The following is a 24,997-nucleotide window of genomic DNA, read 5'->3' on the forward strand; positions in this document are numbered from 1 at the left end:
TATTTTCATTTTCTGACTTTCTCTCTTAATATTTTTTAATCTCCTGTAGTGTCAACTATGTAGTAGATCTCAAAAATATTAGCAATGTAGTTTGGCTAAAATCTTTTCCCCCTCTCCTAGAGAAATAGTACAGTGTATGCAGTTGCTAAGAGCACAAACTCAAGTAGACAACTGAGTTGGAATACTGGATTCATCTATAAAATTGGGCCGATAGTATTTATCCCAAAGGGTTGCCATGAGCAGCAACTGAGTTAATGTAAGTGCTGAGAAGAGTACCCAGTACATATCACATGCTCAGTACATTTTAGCTATCATCACCATCACCATCATCACCCCTGGACCATCCTCAGCATCATTACCATCAGCATCATTACCATCAGCATCACTATCACCTTCTTCAACCTCACCATCATCACTAATAATTATGTGCTGGTCTCTGGGTTAATCATCAGGAGTCAAAGATGAATCAGTCTTTTTGGTGGGAAATTGATAGGAAAAAAATTCAATGAAATGTTGCAAGAGGTAACAAGAATAGAGGCGCCGGGCGTGGAGGCGCACGCTTGTAATCCCCGCGCTTGGGAGGCGGAGACAGGAGGATCGCGCAGGTTCGAAGCCAGCCGCGCTGGCTTAAGATACCCTGTTTCTAAATAAAAAAGCATAAAAATAGGTCTGAGAGTGTAGCCTGGAGGTAGAAGGGTTTCCAGGAACCCCAGTACTACCAAAATAAATAAATAAATAAAGAGGCGTATGCTGAGTTCTTTGCAAACACAGAAGAATAGCGACTAACCTTGCTTCCGGAAGCTGAAAGCCATGCTTCACACTGGCTTTGCTCTTGTATTTAAAAGATAAACTCCGTAGTTCTAAGCTTAAACCTTGGATTTCTACAGGTTTACTAAACATGGACTTTTGAGTTATAAGGTCCATCCCATGTAAAAAATGAAAATGCTCTGAACCTGTGAAGAAGTGTTTTTCCTGCCTTTTGAATTATTTTTAAAAATCTGTGTTGGAAATTGCCTTAATGCCTATGTTCTGCACTTACATGGTGTTTCATGTTTGCAAATAACCCTAGGGAAAGTTGTGTTCTGTTTCAGAAAGAGAGAGGGAAGGATGGAGGGAGGGAGGGGGTGAGAGAGTGAGAGAGATTGGACATCATGCAGTTTCATTGATTTTTAATGTATAATTTTAAAATTGTGATAATTTGGGTGGATTGGGATAAAGTTTACATTTTACATGGAAATTTTAAGGTATCTGCTAAACTAATTCAGAGAATGCAGGATTGTGAGAAAATTTTTATCTACTTAGGAGATGGGCCATGTGTTCCAAACAATGTAAAAGCTTCTCTTGTGAAAATCTTACATTCTTTCAGCCTTTGCTTTCTGGTTTAAAAGGCCCATTCACATATATCCTCTCATTTTTATGGGTGATGCACACATTATCGTTTAATCTATTCATGAAGATTGGCCACCTTCTTTAAATGATGATAGAGTTCTACACAATTTCTTTGGAAATAATGAGTTCATTTGCTTGCATATTTCATTACAGAACTAGTCTATACAGGATTTCATGAATTCAGCCCACTCTTCCCTCTACTTGACTATTAAATTCTATGTTTTTCTGTGTTTGAATTATATAATATCATGTTCAGATTTTTGAGATATACTTCACAGCAGGATGAATATAGGTAATAATAATGAATTACATATTTTTAAACAAGAGGGTAAATTTCAAGTATCTGGAGACATTTTTGGTCATCCCAGTTGGGAAGCAGGGCACAACTGGGCATCTGGTGGATAGAGACCAGGGAGGTTGGTCAACATCCTATAATGCTCATGATGCTTCTTACAAAAAAAGTGTTATCCAACCCTGAGTGTCAATAGTGCTGAGATTGAGAAGTCTGGATAAAAAGGTAACCTTAGTTACTTAATTGTGTATTCACAGGCTAAGGAGAAAGCGTGGTCAAACTCTGGGCTGAAGGAAACGACACCTGTCAAAGATGAAAGGACATCAGCCCTCACAGGTAACATCCTCAGAAGACTAGATGATTACGGTTGAAGAGGGTTCAGCTATGTAATGCTATTCTTCTTCTTCAGGGAAAGTTACATGTTCATCAAGTCCCATCTAGCTAGAAGTAGTGCTTTGTGAATATTTTTTTTTTGGTTTACTTTTGGTCCTACTAATAACAAACAAACAACATCTGTCAAAAGCCAATTGTCAGCCAGTTGGTCATAGTTCCTTCAACTTTACATAACGCATGTATCTGCCCTAAAGAGAAACAAGAATAGAGATGCTATTACATGAAGCACAAATTATACCAACCACATGCATTCTCCATTAAAATAGTTTGTGTTCTATGGTGGCTTCTAGAGAAATCTACGCAGAAGAACCAGCCATCTGCTGAGAAAGAAAAAGTTGATCAACTCAACAAGAAGAATGTCGAGAAGACCAGTGCCTTCATAGCTCAGAGAAGTCTTGCCATATGTCACACAGGAAGACAGGACGAGGCGGATGGTTTTGTGCCAAGAAATTCTATAGAGCCAAGAGAAAATCTAGATGGAAAAGACATTTCATGCACAGAAATCCTGAAGAGGCAAGAAGATAATGGTGCTGGAGATGAGAAGCAAGCCGCCGTGGATGAAAATGAACACCCAGGGCTTAAAGGAGAGAAGACCAGGCTTCATTCTAAGGAAGATGCTAGTGGAAGAGAAGCCAAGGAAGAAGCAGGATTGGCAACAACGAGCAAAACTCTGCCAGACCAATGTTCAAATACAGAGCAATGTGCCGATAAAACCAGTGGTGATCTGTCTGGTGAAAGGTAGGGGTACAGCAATGCACACACACAAACTATATGGCGTCACAGTTTAAGGTCACGCGGGAAGGATAAATGAGAGTTTTTATTTATTTATTTATTTTTTATTTTTTTGGTGGTACTAGGGTTCCTGGAAGCCCTTCTACCTCCGGGCTACACTTCCAGACCTATTTCTTATAGTTTTATTTGGAAACAGGTTCTCTTAAGCCAGCGCGCGTGGCTGGCTTTGAACCTGCGCGATCCTCCTGTCTCTGCCTCCCAATCACGCAGATTACAAGTGTGCACCACCAGGCCTGGCTGAAGAGAGTTTTTAAAACAATGGTTAAGAGTGAGCTCCATTTCTCAGTTGTCCCCTGTGTACATTTTTTATGGCCACATTTTCTTGCCATATTTTTTTTTCCTTGTCTGTGAGTCTCTGATCTTTTCAGGCATTTTCTTATTCTCTCTCTCTCTCTCTCTCTTTTTTTTTTTCGGGCCTGGGGATGGAACCCAGGAGCATTCGACCTCCGAGCTACACCCCCTGCCCTATTTTTTATTCTTTATTTTGAAACCGGGTCTCACTGAGTTGCAGAGGGCCTCACTAAGTAGCTGAGGCTGTCCGCGAACCGCGATCCTCCGGTCTCAGTCTCCCGAATGCCGGGATCACAAGCGTGCACCACCACGCCCAGATATTTTCTTATTTATTTATTTATTTATTTATTTATTTATTTATTTAGTGCTGGGAAATGAACATAAGGCCTCGCTCATGCTAAGCATGTGCTCTACCACTGAGCTATACCTCCAGTCCCATTTTATTGTTTTCTAAGTCTTCTACCAGTTGGTAGGCAAAATTTTTAGTAATCAGTATTTTTTAAAGACCAAGCAAAAAGATTTTTGTTACTGTTAATATAGAACACATTCTCCCTAAGGTCAGGAATTAAATAGTCATTGGATTTAATTGTAAGTTAAAAAGGTAAATCTGAAACAGTGTACCTTCTCCATTATGCATAATAAATAGGCTATTTTTTCTCCAAGTCTTGTAAGGAGAATACTGTTTTCCTGAACTGTAAAGTTGCACATATAAATTTGAGAACTTTTGTGGCCAATTAAAATTAGTTGCTAGCTGGGCGTGGTGGCACACGCTTGTAATCCCCGTGCTTGGGAGATGGAAACAGGAGGATCGTGCAGGTTTAAAGCCAGCCGCGCTGGCTTAAGAGACCCTATTTCCAAATAAAAATATAAAAACAGGTCTGGGTGTGTAGCCCAGAGAGGTAGACGGGTTTCCAGGAACCCCAGCACTACCCAAATATATAAATAAATAAGTAAAATAAAATGAAATAAAATTAGTTGCTGTAGGTTATGATGAACGACACTATCTATTTGGAACAAAGGGTATCCAAATACCTATGAAGTCTTTTTCAAGGATTTAATACATAATTCTTATTTAATTTTAATGTAATACATTTGAAATTTAATCTTCATTGAGTCTAATTGTCAATAAATTAAACATAAACTGATGATTACTGAAAGCTATCACTGAAAATAAATGTACTTAGCAGGGTTAGGGGTTGTCACAAACTGGAAATAAGATCAATTCTTTCATAATAAAAGTTCTCTCATAGCTGTAAATATTTAGAGAGGTCACTGCTTCTTGTATGCATTTCTTTTGTAAAGAGAAAAAGGAAATGAAAATGATGAAGATTAAATTAGTTAGGTTTTCATACAATGATTGCTTTCATAAGAAGTCAGCAAATGAGCCTGGGTCCCTATGAGGTCTTGGGGATATTCTCTGGATCCTGGTAATCGACTTGGATTTGGTGGGGGTGGGGAGCACACAGCTTCATTTTGTCCCTGAATGCCGGAATGGTTGTCCCAGAGCTTACATCCTTTTCACCAAAACACCACTGTAAGAAAGCAGCTTTAATTCTAAGAATTTTGACCATCTGAACATTTTTCTCCTTGAAACCTTGAGCGCTGCAGTTGGGTTTTGTTTTCTAGGTCTGTTGGCAGTGTAAAGGCCATTTCTGACCCAGGAATCATGGGAAATTCAGCAACAGGATCCACTTTTCAGAATGCTGAGCAAACAGAGTCTGCTGGCAGCAGTAAGCGTAGAGGGACAGAGGAGTGCTTTGTGAAGGAAGACAACAAAAAGAGCAAAATAGACATAGTGGGTTCCGGAGAAGAGCAACCATTCAAAAGGATGCAGGAAGCCAGTCCAGCCCAGAGCAGCCCACAGAGCAAGCCTCTGGAGTCCACTGGGACGGAAAGCGCCCGAAAGCAAGATGTGATGATGACCCCACTGGGTAAGAGATGGTTTGTGTTAAACTTCTCTTTGCCAAACAGCCTGAAGGAGTCATAATGCCATATCGATGCCATCTGTATATTTAACTCAAGCACCTTTTTAAAAGAAGAAAAAAAAAACAAAGCAATGAATTTCATCAGAAGAATTCTCTTGTGGCTACATTTTCAGCACTTTTATGGTGTGAGAAGCAAAGAATCAAATCAGATGTCCAGAGATTTATGTTATCTAAATATATAAGTGTCAAGCTAATTACATTAATGTTAAGTTTAAAAGTATCAGGTGGAGTGGCATACTCCTATAATTTCAGCTACTCTGAAGCTTAAGGTAGAAGAAACACAAGTTCAAAGTTAGCCTAGGAAACACAGTGAGTCTCGGATTCAAAATGAAATGAAACAAAACTAAACAATCCTCCCTAAAAGTGCTGATGCTCGACAGAGTGCCTAGAACAAGGTCAGTACTCAAGGACTATATGTTGAATAATGTCAAGTTCTGAAAGCAAGGCCATTACTTACACCTGTCTCTTTGTGACCTCGGTGAATTCACTGCAGTAGTTGCTTAATAAATGAACAAATGGAGAATGGCCAGCAAATTTTAACAGCAATAGTCATGAAAAAATAAAAAGAACACTGGGAAAAATATTATGGAGTGATTATGCACCTTAGAAATAAGGTTAATGTGGACTAGAAACGAAACATGTAAGAAAGAAGGTGAAAAGTGAGAGAAATTCAATAGCTGTAGAATGCACACTTACCTAGTTTTATTGGGTGTTTTATTTCTAGCCAGCTAGGAAAAATTCATCTTTCTGCCTTAAATGTGCCTTAAATTAATCCAAAAACTTTTTAGAAAGTAATGCATAATATCAAACATTTCAGTGACATAACATGCTTTTGTTTTTCCTTTTTTTCTCTTTGTTTTAATTTAAACAACAGACTATATCAGAGGCCCTTTAAAGAAATAGACCAAATGATTTTTTCATGCTTAAATTAAAATGGTCTCTGGCTTGGAAGTATTGTGTGTGTGTGTGTGTGTGTGTGTGTGTTGCTAGAGTTGGAACTCAGGGCCTCATACATGTTAGGCAAACATTCTACCACTGAGCTAAACCCCCAGGCCTAGAAGTGCTCCCTGTTTGGACTGCATTGGGGTGACAGTCTTCAACTATCTTGATATTTTGAAAAGTGCTCCCAAAGAGGATATGAACGATAGTTAAGTGGTCCTGACATTTTTTTCTCAAAAATGTCAAATATTTTCTTCATCAATTACAGGTTGTAATATGAAGTAAAATTTTCTATTTCTGCAGTACTAGGAATAAAACAGATGACCCGCTGCATTTTATTATTAAATGGGCAAAGTTTCACCTTGAGGCCCAGTGCTTGATGCTCTAAAGAGGACAAAATGCTTAACAGAAAGCCCTACTTTTTCTCTCACCTTCTAGATGATATCCCAGCTCCCGCTGCCCCATTTGATCATCGTATTGTGACAGCCAAACAAACAGCAGTCAACAGTTTATACTCCGTGAGCAAAACAGAAATCTTAGGAGGGTAAGTAATGCTCAATTTCAACAATTTTTCAAAGAATGCGGAGAGCCTCCATTGAGACAGACCCGAGGAGCGCATAAATGTTTGCTGGTTGGACCTGAGAACTAGAAATGTTGGACAGATGAGATTTTAGCCATTTCTGAAAAGTGTTGCTGATCCCAAAAAGGTTAATGTGGCAACTAAATTTGGCCTCTATTATCTGCTTTACTTCCCGTGTTGTAATGTCTGAAAGTAAGAAAAGTAATGTGGTGAGTCACCAGGTGTAGAAGTCATCCAAAGTCATGGCTTCAGCCCCAGGAAACAGAAACACAGAAATGAGTCAATGCTGTATATTCCTTGCGGCATGGGTTAAATCTTCACCTCATTGTTGTTGGTTTTCGATTTCTATTGCTACTTTATCAATTACTATTGTCAATTTCATCTGATTGCTTTCTGCACTGTCATGGTCAGCATTCCCACTGATATAATCCCAAACAACTGACCAGATGACTTAAGAAGAAGAAAGATTTATTTCCTCACAGTTTTTGGAGATTTCTGGGTTCAGTCCATGTAAGGCGGGGGTCTGCGGAACTCAGGGCACAGCAGGAAGCAGAGAAAGGGAGCGAGCAAGGCTCTGCTCCCACATTATTGAGGGGAGGCCGGAAGCGTAAGAGCCAGCAAGCAAGAGGATTCAAAGACAAAAGGAGAGTCCTTAAGGCCACACCCCCAGAGACCCAGCTTCTTAAGTCACACCACACCAACCTAGGTTACCACCCAGAAGATCCATTACAATGGATTTACCTACTGATGAGATCACAACCCTCATGTCTTAAGTCCATCGACTCTGAACATGAATGCATGAACTCCTCAGGGGACATTCTATCTCTGACCATAATTCTCACTGATGAGCCTATTTGAGAGTCATCGAAGTGCATACTCTCTCCATAAAGAAGGAAGATTAAAGTTCATCAGGGACCAAATTTATGCTGAGAGATGATTTTTCCTCTTTTACATCATTCACAATTCCCTATGCTATCTTGAAACTCAAAGCCTAAATTATAAGGTTTACTGCCATCAGTATGTCTTTGTAAAGAAAAAAAGGAAGCAGAAAAATTTTCATGCATGCATATATACAAAATTTACTTAACAATGCATGGACGATTTGCAGGGTTACTATAGCACAGGTTTCTGCAATTGGTCATTAGGGTGTAATTAGTTGGTTTTGTAAAGTTCCTTTCTCTTCCCGCTCCATATTCCTTCTGCCACATGGAACTACCTGAACTTTTTCTTCCTCAGCAGGCTGATTGTAGACAGTTCCCCATGGGACTGTGGGGACCGGCTGAGGGACAAATGAGAATTCCAAACCATGAATTGGTGTCGTGAAAGTCTCCAGTATTTGGGTCTTCTGGGACCTCAGTGGCAAGCCAGCCGGTTTCTCTGAAGGAGAATAGTTATTTGCAGAAGACATTTTAAAATGATTCCCAGGGTCTGTGCTATTTTTCTGGCCAAGGTTTTTCCATGGCTCCTCTTCCCCTCCCTTTCTGCCTCTTTGGGCACCATTAGATGTGCTTCGTCGTATTGAAGTCTGATTCTGTGAATCATCCTCTCTTTGTTCTGGGCTCCACTCAGAAACCGACAGCTATATATACTCAGGAAAGATGTCTAAAGGACACATGGAATATACATTTTTATCTTTAAGATGTGAAGAAGCCAGGTGTGGTAGTGCATGCCTGTAATCCCAGTACTAGAAAGGTTGAGAGATAGGAGGATAGACGGCTTGAGACAAGCCTCAGCAACTTCGTGAGACTCTCATCAATCTAGCAAGACTCTGTTTTAAAAAAACAAAAAGGACTGGGAGTGTAGCTCAGAGGTAGAATGCTCCTGCATTAAATCCTCAGTACCCTACCACACACATGCAAATGTGAGGAGGTCCTTGGTGGCAGGACATTCAAGAGGTAGTAGCTTATCTTTAAATTTTGGCAGAAATACAATGTGCCAAGGATCACTGGATCTTCAACAACCTTCCTGGGTTCATCTACTGCCCTGTGGCCCGTAGGTATTTCTGCCATAGTTTGAATCTGAATTTCCTCAAAAGGCCCATGTGTTGAAGGCGTGGTCACCAGCCTGTGGTCCTATATGGAGGTAGCGGGACCTCTAGGAGATGGGGCCTAGTGGAAGAAGGTGGAGTCATTGGGAATGTGCCCTCAAAGGGGACACTTGGATCTTGGCCCCTTCTTCTCCCTCCCTTTTTATCTCCTGGCCCACTGTGAAGTAAGCAATCTTTCTGCCATAAGTTCCTACTATGATATACTGTGCTGCTGCAGGCCCCGAACAACAGGCCACATGACCATAGACAGAAACTCTGAACCCTTGGACCTAAACAAACCTTTCCTCTTTGAGTTGTTTATCTTAGATGATTTTTGTCACAGTGATGGAAAGCTACATAACACAACCCTTGGTCATCATATTTAGTTAACATGAGGTTATTGGTCTGGTGGACCTGCATGGACTCTGTGAGGCGGCCTCTACTTTTTTTTTTTTTTGCGGTACTGGGGATGGAACCCAGGGACATTCTCCCTCTGAGCTACATCCCCGGCCCTATTTTTTAGTCTGTATTTTGAAACAGCATCTCACTGAGTTGCGAAGGGCCTAAGTAGCTGAGGCTGTCTGCAAACCATGATCCTCCTGTCTCAGCCTTCCAAATACCGGGATTACAAGTGTGCGCCACCATGCCCAGCTAGGTGGTCTCTACTTGAGGTTCTTGCAGAATAAATCATGTGAGAGGCAGAGAATGGAGATAGCCATGGTGTCATATGGCAATGGGCCACTACTGGGTCAGGCAGTTCTAATGATGGCAAAAAGCAGTTTCTTAATCAATTGCCACATAGGAGGTGCCATGGGAATGATAGGTGAAACTGAATTACTTCGTGGCTGTGTTTACGGTAATCCCATGTTATTCTCCAAGACCCGGCTTCTGCACTGGGCAGGAAGCTGTGTTGGATGTAATGTGGTGGCTGTCTCTGCCCCTGCATCTGTCTAGTATTACTATCATCATCATCATCATCATCATCATCGCTACCTGCTCCAGGACTATGGCCTTGTTCAAGTTCTCTGCATTGTAGGCTGTCTCCCTTTTCACTCTCTGCCATGACTGTCACCACTGCACAGAGCAGGGATGTGTGTTCTATCTCACTTCATTAAATAAGGAATCAACACGAATGAAGCAGATTTAAAAATTGTTCATGAGTGTACATTTCTGAATGTGATTCTATCTGCAGTAGACTCTATATTAGTCTGTTTTTTGTTCCTATAACATAATACCTGGGGCTGGAAATATTGAGAAAGGTTTATTGCGCTCCCAGTCTTGGAGATTCAAGAGCGTGGCACTGGCCTTCACCTTGCTCTGTTGAGAGCTGCCCTGGCTGCATCACATAATGGTGGAAGACATTATCATGGGAGAAAGTATGAGAAGCAGGGATCACAGGGTGAGACAGGATGCCAGAAAAGATGGGGAGAGGCCTAGTTATGAAAAATAACCAGGATCCCACAAAAACTGTATAAACTTCCACAGGCAGTGTCCCTGATGATGTCATTCCTTTCCACTAGATCTCACCTCTTAATGGTCCGCATCACTCCCAATGCTGCCATACTGAGGATAAAGCTCCCAACACATGAGCATTGAAGGACACACTTAACCCATATCCACAGCAGAAATTGTCTTGCAAAGCACATGTAGGTGGATAGTCAAGCTAAACTGTGAAAACTTTCATCGACAACTCTACAATTCACACTCTGAGTTATACGTGTTTACAAACAATATTGTTATTTCCTTTTATTTATTTGGAATTTCTGAAATGTTTTTGACATACCTGACCCATGGGCTATATTGTTCATGTGCTTACAAAGCCCAGCTTATTGCATTTCTATGTTTTCAGAAAGATCAATAATAGTGGTTCTACATAGTATGCATATGAATTACCCCAAGGAATGGGCTGAAAATACTGATTCTGGAGCCTTACCCTGGCTTCCTGCCTCCACAGGTCTGGCCTCGGGTCCAGAAACCCAGGAGATTCTGATACAGGTGACACACAGCCCACACCTTAACAAGCAGTGCTGTGCTAGTAATTTACTGGATAGAGTAGATGGACTTAAAGGGCTTTCTCATTCAAATTCAAAAGGAGAAGTGGCAGTGGCTTCTGTGGGGTCCTGGAAGATGATGGTGCCTCACGATGTCCTCTCCTCTGCAGGGGGCGTTTTGGCCAGGTTCATAAATGTGAAGAGAAAGCAACAGGCCTAAAACTGGCTGCCAAGATCATCAAGACCAGAGGCCCAAAGGACAAGGTAAAGGACGTGGGGGTGGCTCACTCCCTCCCATCCCAGGTCCATCACACTAAAGCACCATCCCTGCCTTTCAGGAGGAGGTGAAGAACGAGATCAGCGTCATGAACCAGCTGGACCACGTGAACCTCATTCAGCTCTATGATGCCTTCGAGTCCAAGAACGACATTGTGCTGGTCATGGAGTAGTAGGTGTCCCCTCCATCCTACCTTCCTTCACACACTGCTCACATGACAACAAGGCTGTAGGGGCAGAACCAAGCCCACTGGATCTGACTTGCATGCACCACACCATTATATCAGTTTCAGAAAGGAGTTTCTGCATCGTTTGATGTGATTCATTGCTAGCGAGGAGCAGGACAGAGTAGATGTAGCTCTGTGTCTAAGCTCTGTTGTCAAGAACCATGCTTAAGTTGTATTCTGGGCAATCTAGAGGAAAGGGATCTTTGAATTACACCTTATTTTTAACACTCTATAGTCCCCCCTCAACCCCAGATCCAAGACCCTCAATGGATGCTTGGAACCCAAGGATAGTACCAAGCCCTATAGATACCATGATTCTACCTATGTATATATACTTATGATAAAGTTCAATTTATAAACTAGTTAAATAACAAAATAGAACAATTATAATAATATACCCTAATTAATAATAATGCAATATGGTCTCTATCAAAATAGCTTATTATACTGTACTGACCACAGTTGACTGTTAGTAACTAAAACTTCTCAAAGCAAAACCAGGACAATGTGGTTAATGCATTGTCATAAGTTTATGGCAAATATTTGATGACTAGAGCTAAGAAGTTTCAGTTTAGAATTGAAATTTAATATAGAAGTAGAATTATGTTTTGTAAAAATGTAACAATTGGATAGCTAGAAAATGGGTAGTTCAGGGCTGGGGATGTACCTGATTCGTAGTGTACCTATAGAGCATGTGAGAGGCCCTGGGTTTAACCAGACGGAAGAAAGGAAGAGAGGGAGGGAGAGAGGAGAAAATGAGTGTTTTAACTAACACTGAATTGGCATTGTAGTTAAGTTCATTTTTTTTCCATTTGGGGTTTGGTTATCACTATATATAGTGATCCTGGATAATAAAGTACCTAGCATCAGCCACATAGAAGCACTTTCTCATTATAGTTAGTCTGAGGACTTGAAAGGGCCGAGAACCTGACTCATCTGCCCTGATGGGTATTTGGAATCCCCCCTCCCTGTGTCCTTAGAATCCTCTTTGTCTCCATTTTGGGTTAGAGAACAGCACCCTTGGACTCCCCCTAGAACTGTAGCCATGGATGAAAGAGTCTTTGAAATTTTTCCCTTTGTGAAACTGAAGGCGGATATGACTAGGGCCTCTAACAAGGACCATCTTAAGATGTGGAGAAGGCAGAGAAATAACCACGCACACATCTTTTGGAAGAGTGGAGGGACTTACACAGCAAGTTGCCACAAGAAAGGTGTGGTGGTTCAGGGAGCAGTACTAAGCTTCTCCTCTCTCCCTTCTGTAGCGTGGAGGGCGGGGAGCTGTTTGACCGCATCATTGATGAGAACTACAACTTGACCGAGTTTGACACCATCCTGTTCATCAAGCAGATATGTGAGGGGATACGGCACATGCATCAGATGTACATCCTCCACTTGGACCTGAAGGTAGCACATGTGTTCCATCCCATCAAATCTAGGGTCTTCTCTGCCCTGCCCCCCATGCCATCAGCTATTACACACCAGCTTAGGAAGCCCATGCTGTCACTGGTTACATTTTCAGAAATTAGAAAAATCTGGATTTGTGTGTGTGTGTGTGTGTGTTGCTTTTTGAGATGGGGTCTTGCTATACTGCTCAGCTGGTCTCAAACTCCTGGGCTCAAGTGACCCTCTTGCCTCAGCTTCCCAAGAATCTGAAACGACAGGCATATACCACTATTAACTCCCCCAAATTTACATTTTTGTCCTCAATTTCTGTCATCCTCTTGAGGGACTACTATTTGTACATCCATCTTTAGAGGCTGTTGTGCAGATTCAGGTAACTTGCCCATGTTAAAGGAATCATCATGGGGGTGGCTTCCCTAAAAGCTTAGAATTAAAACTGCCATCATCACCATGACAACCATCGCCACCACCAGCACCGTAGTGTTCTTGTCAGATCTTCCTTATGCTTAGGATTTGTGGGCGGGAAAATTTTAGTTTGGAATCCCTTGGTAATAGCCAAACTTTCCTGGTTCCCAAGAATCTCCAGCACTCTCCTGTTATCTTTCAGGAAGCTATGGACTTTGGATTTACTTTTTTATGAGCTTGCTGAAGTGTGTAGTAGAGGACGGAGAAGAAATTGCTATGGAGCAGAGAGGGTGGACCAGGGACCACCACGGAAACAGTAGAAAGAGTACCAGAGAAACCAAGCATCTCCCAGCCTCCCAAGTACTAGGATGACGGGCATGCGCCGCCATGCCCAGTTGTCCCTTCCCTTTTTACCTCTTATTAGGAGGTCCCTAGAATTGGCCTGCACATAGTTCTAGTTATAACCTACAAAAGATGGAGACCAAAGCACACTGACGAAGCCCAGGGTTGCAGCTAAGTATGGTAGAGCTCACCTTCTTGTGTGGCTCCGTCATCATTTTCTTATTTCCTTGTTTGCACAGCAAGACAGTGAGATAAAGTATGGAGTCTATATAATGTACCGCCTACTGCAAGTCCCCCGGGGTTGTGCAGCTAAATAAATCCTTAAATAGCTTCCCGTGGCCTCTCCTGCAGCTTGGCTGCCCTCACTGTCTTGATTTATGTGTATTGCCTTTTCCATTCACTGTCCTGCAAGAGGAGGGCTTGGGGAAGCAGTGCAGAAAATGACAAAGTTAGAGGTTACAAATCACTGGTGAAGCCTTGGGCCATAAACTGAGAATGATAATGCATATTCTTATGAGTACTTTCATGGAGTGCGGATATTTGGCAAATATCCCCAAAGGGATTCGATTGGCAGCTGGAGCCAGGAGCTGTCCTAGCCTACAACAGATAGCCCCATCTGCAGCTTCATAACATTGATGGAGGGCTCACAATAGGCAATTTTATTTATGGCTTTATGTAAAGATACTAAATGTGACAGCTGGATGGGTCATGAAGGACTAGCTTTTTAATTTTTTTTTTGTGGTACCAGGGATTGAACCCAGGGGCATTTTACCTCCAAGCTATACCCTCAGCCCGATTTTTAACTCTCTGTTTTGAAATAGGTTCTCACTAAATTGCGGAGGGCCTCTCTAAGTAGTTGAGGCTAGTGGTGAACTCGCCAGCCTCCTGTCTCAGCCTCCCAAGTACTGGGATTGCAAACGTGCACCTCCACAGCTGGCTTAGGACGAGCTTTTTGAGAAAGCTTGGAAGTAAAAGGGTCACAAGTGCTGAGTGCTTGTTCACTGTATAGGGGAGATGAGGGGTGATTTAAAAGTGGTCTTCACTCTATTTTTCTGTTCTGCTTCTCTTATTCAATAGACATTCTTTCATTTCATAATCCTAAAAAATTTAAGTTTTTGACACGCCTATACACACACACATACAAACACATACTTTTTTTCTTCAGCGCTGGGAATTGAACTCAGAACCATGTACATGCAGGGGAGATGGTCTACCACTGAATTACACCCCCTAGCCCTGCAAACCAATTTTTGATGCAATAGTATTCTTTGATAATTGGACCTTTATACATTATCAATTATCTAACCATGAAATCAGCTGTTGTTACATAGCAGTGACCTCTGTATAAAATGGCTTTTACCAATAGACTTTGTTCTAGAGATATTTTTTAATAAAGGGCTTCCAAAGATATTATAACCAACAGAATGGAATATTAGATACTAATAAGGAGATACTATGTCATTTTATAAAGTGTGCCTGAGTGTCTAATTTCATTTGAACCTCTGATCTACTGGGACAGAAAGTTGGGGAGCTCTGATCCCTCCTAAAGATTGGGGATGTGAGATGATACTAGTGTTCAGTGACGGTGCTAATATCCCTCAGTAGTTTCACTAGCTCTTAGGGAAGGGTTGAAACTGGAAAACTAGAGTTTGAGAGTATGCTTGGCTCTTTTTTTTTTTTTTTTGAGGTATTGGGGGTTGAACCCAGGGGCATTCTACCTCTAGGCTACACTCCTAGCCCTATTTCATTTTTTTTAAAATTTTTGAAACAAGATCTTACTAAGTTGCTGAGATTGGCCTTGGACCTGCAATCTTTCTGTCTCAGCCTTCCAAGTACTGGGATTACAGGTGTGCACCACGACACCTGGCATTCTCTTATTTCTCTTTTATGGATGACCTTGAAGTCAAGTCCTTCATTTCTTTCAGACCTCTATTTTTCTCTCCCAATAAATACTGGCACATTTGCAAGTCATTCTAGGGCACTGATGGGCATTACTGTAGCCTGCCTTTATCCCCCTTCACCCCAAACAGTCAGATTAGGAGGGTGAATTCTTACCAGGGTCTAACTCCAAAGAAGCTTTAGTTAAGGGCCTTCAGCATCGAGACCAAACTCAGTCGAACCTGGAAGTTTTCAGAATGAAGAATGAATAGGAGCGAAAGGGCTTCCTTTAACATGTGACCCCTGTAGACAAAGCGTAAAGCGAAAATATAGGAGTCGGGAAAGTTCACGTTCTGTTTCATATTCGGTGTGGCTGTTTAAATGAAACTAGCCATTTCTCTCGGAACTCATAAATATTTGGGAAAATATCTCTCCAAGAAAGGGAAACTCATACTGAATACTTTTAGGAGGGGCTGGTGTCAAGCCCAGGCGGCCTCCACCAGTCCATCTGGGAGGTACTAAAGCAGCCTCTGCTCTCAGCTCCCTCAAGGCCCCTGCCTGAACTCATGCATTATGGTAAACTGCAAAACCAGGGAGAGGGCCAGGCCGGGTAATGCAAGGTTGGCAGCGGACCCACAGCCTCGTCCACCACATAATTAAAGGAGAAAATACCCACGCAGACAAGCCAGCCCCCAAGTGAAAGGCCTGATATGTTTTTCCTGAGCATTGTTGTATTTTTAGTTGTGGTTCAAGGACAATTTGAGTGAAGGATGGTTGTTTTCATTGCTAATGTGTCTCTTTCTCCTGGCAGCCTGAGAATATCCTGTGTGTGAATCGGGATGCTAAGCAAATAAAAATTATTGATTTTGGATTGGCCAGGAGGTATGTCTATTTGGATATAGGTGCAGGAATGGGGATTTGGGGATATGATCGATGCTCGTTCTTTGCAAAGATAAATCTGATATGCTTCTTGGTTTCACATTCACATTTAGAATTAATTTAATGAAAATTCTATTCTCCTTACCTTGTGGAATTTGGGATTTACCTCCGGAAGTTTCTATAGTGTGTGCAACTTAAAAATGTGAGAAATTAAAACCTAATAGGGTGAAGTTTATTAAGTTACAATCGTTAATTTAACATTTGTTAAGGGTTTGCGCTGTTCTTTTATATTCGCTCCATCTATAGAAAAGATTTGCTTTAAAAAAAACTCTGAGAGTTTAAGTGAGATTGCAGAGCGTTCTGGCACGCCCAACTTGTGTAAGTTTTGTCAGAGAGCAAGAAGTTTACATGGACCCATTGACAATTGGGCACATTAACGGTGCACATATGATCCGTGTTGTACATCAATACAGCGCTTTGTTTCTTCCGATTCAAGCCATCTACACGTCAGAGACTGCATCAACTTTCTTTATGTCATGGTCTATAACTCAGATGTTCTAATTATTCAGAGTAGCTTTTTCCATGACTGTTCCAGATTATTAAATCTTTATAGTAGGAATTTTGATTCTTGAAGCTCCTGGGATTTCTGTGCAAGTTTTGACCCAAGTACAAATATATGCATTTTTAAAGCCTACTTATTTTTTTTTTGATGATAGGGAATTTTTTATTTTTATGATTTTATCGGTGCATTGTAACTATACCACAGTGAGATTCCAAGTGATCACATTTATACACTAAACACACATGGCACTCGTGTGTTTTCCTCCGGATCTCACCTGGTTCCCTTCCTCTCCTCGTAGGCTTTAGTGAAGTTGGTAGTGACCCATTCATCTATGAACGTAGCATTATTTGATCTGTTTCCAAGCTTCCTTTTCCCCTCCTCTTCTTCCTACCCCGCTAGTTCCACTGTTCTACTGGTCTCGCTCCTCTTTTATCTTACGTCCCTTTTCTATTTTCTCTCCAGCTTCCTCATATGAGAGAAAATATGAACTTTGACTTTCTGAGACTGGCCGATCTCACTCAACATAGTGTCCTCAAGTTTGATCCATCTTCCCGCAAATGACAGAACTTTGTTCTTCTTTACGGCTCAGTAAACGCCATTGTTTGTATATGCCACATTTTCCTCATCCATTTATCTGTTAACAGACATCTAGGGCGGCTCCATAACTTGGTTATTGTGAATTGTGCTCCTATAAACACCAGTATGCAAACATCCGAAGGCCTGCTTGTTTCAAGTTAGCTGTGTAACTGATGTTATTTTTTTTAACTGATGTTTTTTTTTTCTTGTCTTGCAGACTGTAACTTTTTGATGTTTATGATTTTTTGTTTGTTTTGATTGTCACTCTCCTTCTACTTTGTCGCCTCGGTTTCAGATACAAACCCAGGGAGAAGCTGAGGGTGAACTTTGGGACCCCAGAATTTCTCGCCCCCGAAGTTGTGAACTACGATTTTGTCTCCTTTTCTACTGACATGTGGAGCGTGGGGGTCATCACTTACATGCTGTAAGCAGCCGCAGCCTCCCCACACTGCCCTCAGGCTGAGCATATTCTGTGACGTGTGGCTGCTTTGAATAAACGCCCTCATTAGGCCTTTAAAAAATAAGTAACGCCAGGCCGGGCGTGGTGGCGCACGCACGCTTGTAATCCCCGCGCTTGGGAGGCAGAGACAGGAGGATCGCGCAGGTTCGAAGCCAGCCGCACGCGCTGGCTTAGGAGACCCTGTTTCCAAATAAAAATGTAAAAATAGGTCTGGGAGTGTAGCCCGGAGGTAGAAGGGCTTCCAGGAACCCCAGTACCATAAAAAAAAAATAATAATAAGTAACGCCATCCCATTTCCAGTTGCTTCCTAGATTCTGTTGAATCATCTGAGTGAGAGAAGTTAATTCTTTCCTCCCACATCATCTGAAAAAGTGGATATATGTCTCTTTAGAAATCATTTTGAGTCTTAGATACCATATAATTACATAAAACTAAATATTTATTACTGCTATATTATTGCTATTATTATTAGTAGTAGTATTATCTACCTCTGAGCTATACCCCAGCCTTTTTAAAAAAAATTGTTTTTGAAACAGGGTCTCATTATGTTGTTGAGGCTGGCCTTGAACTTACAATCTTCCTGTCTTAACCTCCCAAATACTGAGATTCCAGGTGTGTTCTACCACACCCAGTCCTGAAAGTAGTTTCTTAAAAAACCTCATAAATGACTCCCTAGCCTCACTCCTCAGAGGTGACATTCCTGGTGTGTGTCTTCTGAGTGTGGGACAGCACCTGGCCAGCTGTGCAGTGCCTTAGCGAGGAGCTCGTACCACGTGCTGAGATTCACGTTGGAGCGCGCTATGCCTTTGATTGTGCAGCTGTTTAGTGAGAGGCTGGGCTGGGGTAAGTGTTTCTGGGCTGCGGTAACTGCTTCATCCTTAGCTTATTGCCCTCCCCTGACTTTTAAATAAAGAACCCAAAACAAAGCAGCCTGTCTGCAAAAGGTTCAGGGCTATTTTAAAAAGCACTCACTCTGGGTCCTACCTCCTGTAGACTCAGCGGTCTGTCTCCTTTCCTGGGTGATAATGACGCGGAGACACTGAACAATGTCCTGGCGTGCAGGTGGGACTTAGAGGATGAAGAATTTCGGGACATCTCGGATGAGGCCAGGGAGTTCATCTCCAAACTCCTGATTAAGGAGAAGAGGTAATTCAAGTTCCTCCTCCATTCTGGGAGAAGGAGGGCTAGTCAGGAAGCAGTGTGTGCTGCTGGGGTTGTTGGGATGCATTTCTTTAGTGACGTCTATGATGCTTGTGCAAGGTGTTAACACGATCAGGTTTGGAGCAAACTCCATTTCCTGAGAGACAGGGTGCACTTTGGTCCGAAGGCATTAGGGTTGGCCTTTTCTATCTTTCTGCTTTTGACAGGAGAGCTCTAGCCATCAAGATCTCCTGCTAGACCTCCAGTTACTGAGCCTTGATCCCTTTCACCTCTAAAAAGCACGTGCATGGCCCTGTGTAGCCAAACACTTAACTATCATTTCATCTGAGAATCTATTATGGGTGGGATGATACCAAATGCTTTTCTTTTCCTTTTTTTCTTTCTTTTTTTTTTTGTACTGGAGTTTAAAACCAGGGGCATCCTACCTCTGAGTTATACCACCAGCCCTTTTCATTTTTAATTTTTTGAAAGTGTCTTGATAGTTGCTGAGGGTTTCATTAAGTTGATGAGCCTCACCTGGAACCTGCAATCCTCCTGTCTCAGCCTCCCAAGTCCTGGGGTTACAGGCATGCACTACTGTTTCCAGCTACCAAGTGTTTTTAGACATTATCTCTTTTAACCAGTGCCTCTTGCCCTTAACTCCAAAGGGGAAAAAAGTTATGATTATTACTATGTTATGAATGAGATTCTAAGTAGTGAATCCCAATCCTATGGCTCATAAGAGGCATAGCGGACCTTCCTTCAAGGCCACACACGAAGCTTCTCTGTAATACATGACCCTCTATTTTTCTCCCGTGATAAAACAACACTAATTTAAAATTCAGTGGATAAAGAATAATGTTGAAATATAGGGGCCAGCATTTTAGAATCATAGAGAGAGAGAGAGAGGGATATTGTAATTAATCTGTCAGACACACTGTTTCCGATGGCTTTATGCCTAAACCATATAATGGTAGATAGTATTTGAGATTTTCAGAGCCAATAATACTCGCTTTGTTGTTTTATTGTCTTTATGGCTTTTGGGCCCATTAATAAGCACGACCACAAATCAATAGGAAGGGGGGTTCTGTGGGGCGTGGGGAAAACAATATGGGGAGCAGGTTGACAGGGAGCTCGGTGGGAAATTCCTTCATCCAAACACTCAACTGACCCTCTACTGTACTCCAGGACACGTGTCAGAGCATTGAGGACAGAGGTATAAAGTCCCGTCCCTGCTTTAGTAAACTTGTGACCTAAAAGAAGAGATGGGTTTTTTTTAAGAAGAAAAAGTACAATATGATTAATGCCTAGCTAGGGCCAGAACTGAGTCCCTAGACTGAGGAGGACTTAGCCAGCCTAAGAGCATCAGTCCAAGAGGAGGGACCACTCAAATAGTGATTTTCTTTATCCTTAGTGGAAAGACACAATGATCAGCCAAGGGCATTATTATTATTGTGCATGAACAGATAGAAAATGCCAACCCTATCAAAGTTTGGAGGATGAGAAATTCACAATTATTGTGAACCTATCATACATACATATGTATATATATATGTATATATATAATGTTACACACATACACACACACACTTTTACATCTTATTTTTTATTTTATTTTATTTATTTTTTGGTGGTGCTGGGGTTCCTGGAAGCCCTTCTATATCCGGGCTACATTCCCAGACCTATTTTTTTATTTTTGGAAACAGGGTCTCTTAAGCCAGCGCAGCTGGCTTCGAACCTGCGCGATCCTCCTGTCTCCACCTCCCAAGCGCCGGGATTACAAGCGTGCGCCACCATGCCCGGCTGTACATTTTATTTAATCTCTGGATAATCCTGTGGTATGTAGACATAACCACCATTAGCTCCCCGATGAAGAAACTGAGGCTGGGCAGAGCGGCCCCTGGGGGCAGGCAGGCCCATTGCACTCGGTGTCTGCCCTGCACACTCCTGCAGTCTGAGGCTTCCATTAATACCGAAGAAACAGCTGATAATATTTAGGCAACTGGCTTAGTCTTAGTCTTTTGATACTAGCACGAAGCTAAAGCCAAAATCCAATAATATCATCATACAATAAATGCCTGGAGTACAAAAATAAACCTGAACTGTTATAAAAGTCTAATTATGAGTACAATGTTATTGTTAGGGTTTGAAAAGTTTGGCTTTAGAGTGCTGGAATAATCATATTTTAGGCACTTTGAGCTATTGGAATGCTCTGGGATCTGATGCTGACAGTGTCTAATATTAATCAGAGGTCACAAATTGCATTTCCATCTGAGGTTGGTAGAGGTGAAGTTTTTTTTTTTTAACTTATTAATAACTGCTCTGTTTAGGTCCTTCATGGTGATGTTGTGAACACGTTCACTGACTAGAGATTCACCTCTTCAACTCTTACACTTTAATATTTATTATCAAACAACGCAATTAAACTGACTCAACTTTATAGACTGAAGCATTGTGACAGCTTGGAGCTACTTGGTATTTTTTCAGAAGCAAATTGAAGATGGTCCCCTTTCATTTTATTTTGAAAGGTTATTTTATTTTATTTTTATTTATTTATTTATTTTGGTAGTACTGGGGTTTCTAGAAGCCCTTCTCTGGGCTACACTCCCAGACCTATTTTAATTTTTTTTTTTTGAAACAGGGTCTCTTAAGCCAGCGCAGCTGGAACCTGTGCGATCCTCCTGTCTCCGCCTCCCAAGTGCGGGGATTATAAGCGTGCGCCACCACCCGGGCTTGAAAGGTTATTTTAATCTGATACTCATTAGCACAACAAACTAGTTTATAAAGCTTCAAATTAGAACATAACATCTATTATTCTTCCTCATATCATTTCCTTAAGTTGTATAAACCTTTTCTAGCTCCAAAAGGACATAGTTTCTTTGTAAAAGATCGAACATAGTCTTCCTTAATATTGACGTTAACTTTATCTCTTTATCTTTATAATTCTTCTAAGTTTGGTTAGAAAGTTCAAAGACTTAATATGTAAATTGCTTTAGTAATAATCAAGAATCAAGGTGGGTGTGGTGGTGCACACTTGTAATCCCAGCATTTGGGAGGCTGAGACAGGAGGATCCTGGTTCGCGGCCAGCCTCAGCTACTTAGTGAGGCCCTCTGCAACTCAGTGAGACTGTTTCAAAATAAAGAATAAAAAATAAGGCTGGGGGTGTGGCTCAAAAATGCCCCTGGGTTCCATCCCCAGTATCATAATTAATAATAATAATAATAATAGTAAAGAATCCTTGCAGCATGTTGTTCTGACTATAGTAAAACAATATATGGTCAGGTGTGGTTCCAGACCAGCACACAGTAACTTTGTGAGACCGTGTTTTAAAATAAAAAAATAAAATAGGAATGGGAGTATATCTCAGAGGTAGAATACTATTAGGTTCAATCTTCATTAACACACACACACACACACACACACAGGATTTACTCTTCTACTGTCTGTTAAAAGGTCAATTTATGAGGCTCAGATGTTATATAACAAAAGTGGCTTCATGTATTTGGAAGTAGATGTTTAGTTACCAACAAGAATTTTGGTCATTTGTCTTGCACCTCTTGCCAATGCTGTAGCCCTGATAGGGTGTGATGGCCTCTATGTCTTCATCATTAGCATGTAATTCCAGAGAAGACACTGACATTGTAATGTTCATTGTAAAGTTCATTAAACTGTGGACTTGACATTTGGCTATCTGGTCTACCAAAAGCAGTGACCACAGCCAAATAGCAGAGACAAGTCTCTTTTGGTGTGTTCCTACTAATAAGTCTCTAAATTTCCCTCTAGTTGGAGAATAAGCGCCAGTGAAGCTCTCAAGCACCCCTGGTTGTCAGACCACAAGCTCCTCTCCAGACTCCACGCACAGGTAACCTAGGCTCCTTGCTCTTGTCCGTCCTCTTCTCCTGTCTGCCTGTCTTTTGATGATCAGATGTCACAGTCATTTAGCTTTCAGTGGGGTTGCTGCCAGTGCTTCTCTTGCAGCCTTCAAATCTCATGCCTGTGTTAAATTCCTTCAAATGTTTTTATTAGACATTTCATGTTTCAAAAAAATGAATGTCAAGTATACTGTTTATATATGGTTTAACAGCGTATTATTTTTAGCAAAACTGTTCACTAAGTTTATTAAAAGAGTGCATCTATTATAAAATTGCAGCTTAATATTATACATATACACATATAACCTGATCATATATTATATCCTTATAAAAATATGATATATATGCTCTCCCAAATATACTTAGTTCATATATGTATGAGTAGTACACACACACAAACATATATATGTCCCAGGTATGTACCTATGCATTATGCATGTGCATATGTATGTGTAAGTGTACATGCATATATGTGTACATGTGTGTATGTATACACACACACACACACACACACACACACACATATATATATATATATATATATATATATACACATACATACACACACACACAAAGTTTTGGAGAAGACATGTTCAATGTACACTCAGGAAAATGTCTCCTTGAAACAATTCTCCAGAATTCTCTGATTACTTGATTCACTCTGCTCTGAGCACCAAATCTTAACCCTCTTAGCTTGGTCCCAGTGTCCATATAAGTATATGTGAAGGAGACTTTTACATAGACTAAAGGCTGAAGAATCTGCTGAGAAAAATGGAGCCCATGCTCTGTACTAACCTCTTACAGTGGAACTCTTTCTATTCCCATTACCTTGCCATTTACATTCTGACTGACTCCTTTATCTGTTTCTTCTTCTTTTTTTTTTTTTTTTGCGGGTCTGGGGGTGGAACCCAGGGGCATTCGACCTCCGAGCTACACCCCCTGCCCTATTTTTTATTCCTTATTTTGAAACCGGGTCTCACTGAGTTGCAGAGGGTCTCACTAAGTAGCTGAGGCTGTCCGCGAATCGCGATCCTCAGGTCTCAGCCTCCCGAATGCTGGGATTACAAGCGTGCGCCACCACACCCGGCTCCTTTATCTGTTTCTTAGGCACAGATGTCTTTCCCAAGCTTCCTATGCATATATAACCCTGGGTACTAGATGTTTCCACTTGGCTCTTCTCAGCCCCAAGCCCAGCTCCTCTCTCTCCACCTCCCCGCATCCTCAGCCATCCTCCCAGCGAAGGCTGCCAATTGAGTTCCAGGAACCAGACCCTAGACATCTTCTTTGTTTCCTCCCCCTCCCAATCCCACATCCCCTCTTGAATGTATCTCCAGGCTCCGTGCATTATATCTCCTAATTAGTTATCTCTGGAACCTGTCTGGTTCCTTTTGTCCCCACAGTTACCCTGGTCTGAAACATCTGTCCCTTGAATTGCTACAGAAGTCTTTTAACTGGCTTCTCCCTGTTGTTTCCATCCAAATTAATTGTGGATTCTAGAAAGAACACAGAAATGGATGCTTAACATTTAAGTGACTATGCTCAGCATTCAGGATGTTTACCTGGGCAAGATGCACAGACAGGCGCCAGGCAGCCTGTGCCTTCGGGCTGGGAAGGTAATGACCCACACATCCATTAGGTCCAGGGCTACCCTGACCCCAGCACCACGCACGCACTTGACACATTTTGCTTTTCTCCACCCCTTCTCCTCATCCTCCTAGTCCCTGGGTTTGAAATAAAGCATTTTCCTTGAGCAACCAACCTTAGAATGAGTTGGCTTCAGGTACTCATTTTTTCCACATCCAATTTTTATTGAAATTAAGTCTACTTCTAAATTCAGCGTCAGCTCTGAGTTTTATTTGTGTCTGAATATACCTTTCCTTGATAATTGGTACCAATGCCAAGTAAAAATAGACTTATTACCTAGCCGGTACCTCACCCAGACCGCATAAACCGCTTATTAGGGTGACCGACCTATTTTCAGCTCATTTTCCACCAATGTATTTTTATCCAAGCTCATTGGTGTCCAAGTACGCTTTGACGTGGCAGGACAATATGGGAACCACAGCAGAAAATTAATGCTATTATCCAGTTTAAAAAGTGTTTAAAAATATTTTTTTAAGCCATGTCACAACAACAACAACAAAATCACCTTTTGGCTAACCCATCCAACGGATGGTCCCTGAGGTGAATTAGGTATTTCAAGGGTAGCGATGATTTTTTAAAAACATACAAATTATCTTGTATAAACCTCATTATCATTGAAGTTATAATTATGAAGCATGGTGGAAGGTGGAAGGCCC

General features: G+C 41.5%; 1 protein-coding gene across 1 annotated transcript in view; it reads left to right on the top strand.

Moving 5' to 3' along the window:
* MYLK4 (myosin light chain kinase family member 4) overlaps positions 1-24,997 on the top strand; it is a gene marked incomplete at both ends in the record, with an annotated part of 113,185 nt that overhangs the window by 84,866 nt on the left and 3,322 nt on the right. Inside the window, 9 exons of the mRNA XM_080710026.1 lie at positions 1,939-2,017; positions 6,520-6,625; positions 10,849-10,942; positions 11,017-11,126; positions 12,444-12,585; positions 16,019-16,089; positions 17,520-17,648; positions 18,678-18,830; positions 22,609-22,687. Of these exons, the coding sequence (XP_080566152.1) occupies positions 1,939-2,017; positions 6,520-6,625; positions 10,849-10,942; positions 11,017-11,126; positions 12,444-12,585; positions 16,019-16,089; positions 17,520-17,648; positions 18,678-18,830; positions 22,609-22,687 (963 nt within the window). The remainder of the gene's footprint in view (positions 1-1,938; positions 2,018-6,519; positions 6,626-10,848; positions 10,943-11,016; positions 11,127-12,443; positions 12,586-16,018; positions 16,090-17,519; positions 17,649-18,677; positions 18,831-22,608; positions 22,688-24,997) is intronic.

The sequence above is a fragment of the Muscardinus avellanarius genome, assembly GCF_963383645.1.
Source record: "Muscardinus avellanarius genome assembly, chromosome: 14".
NCBI classification, from domain to species: domain Eukaryota; kingdom Metazoa; phylum Chordata; class Mammalia; order Rodentia; family Gliridae; genus Muscardinus; species Muscardinus avellanarius.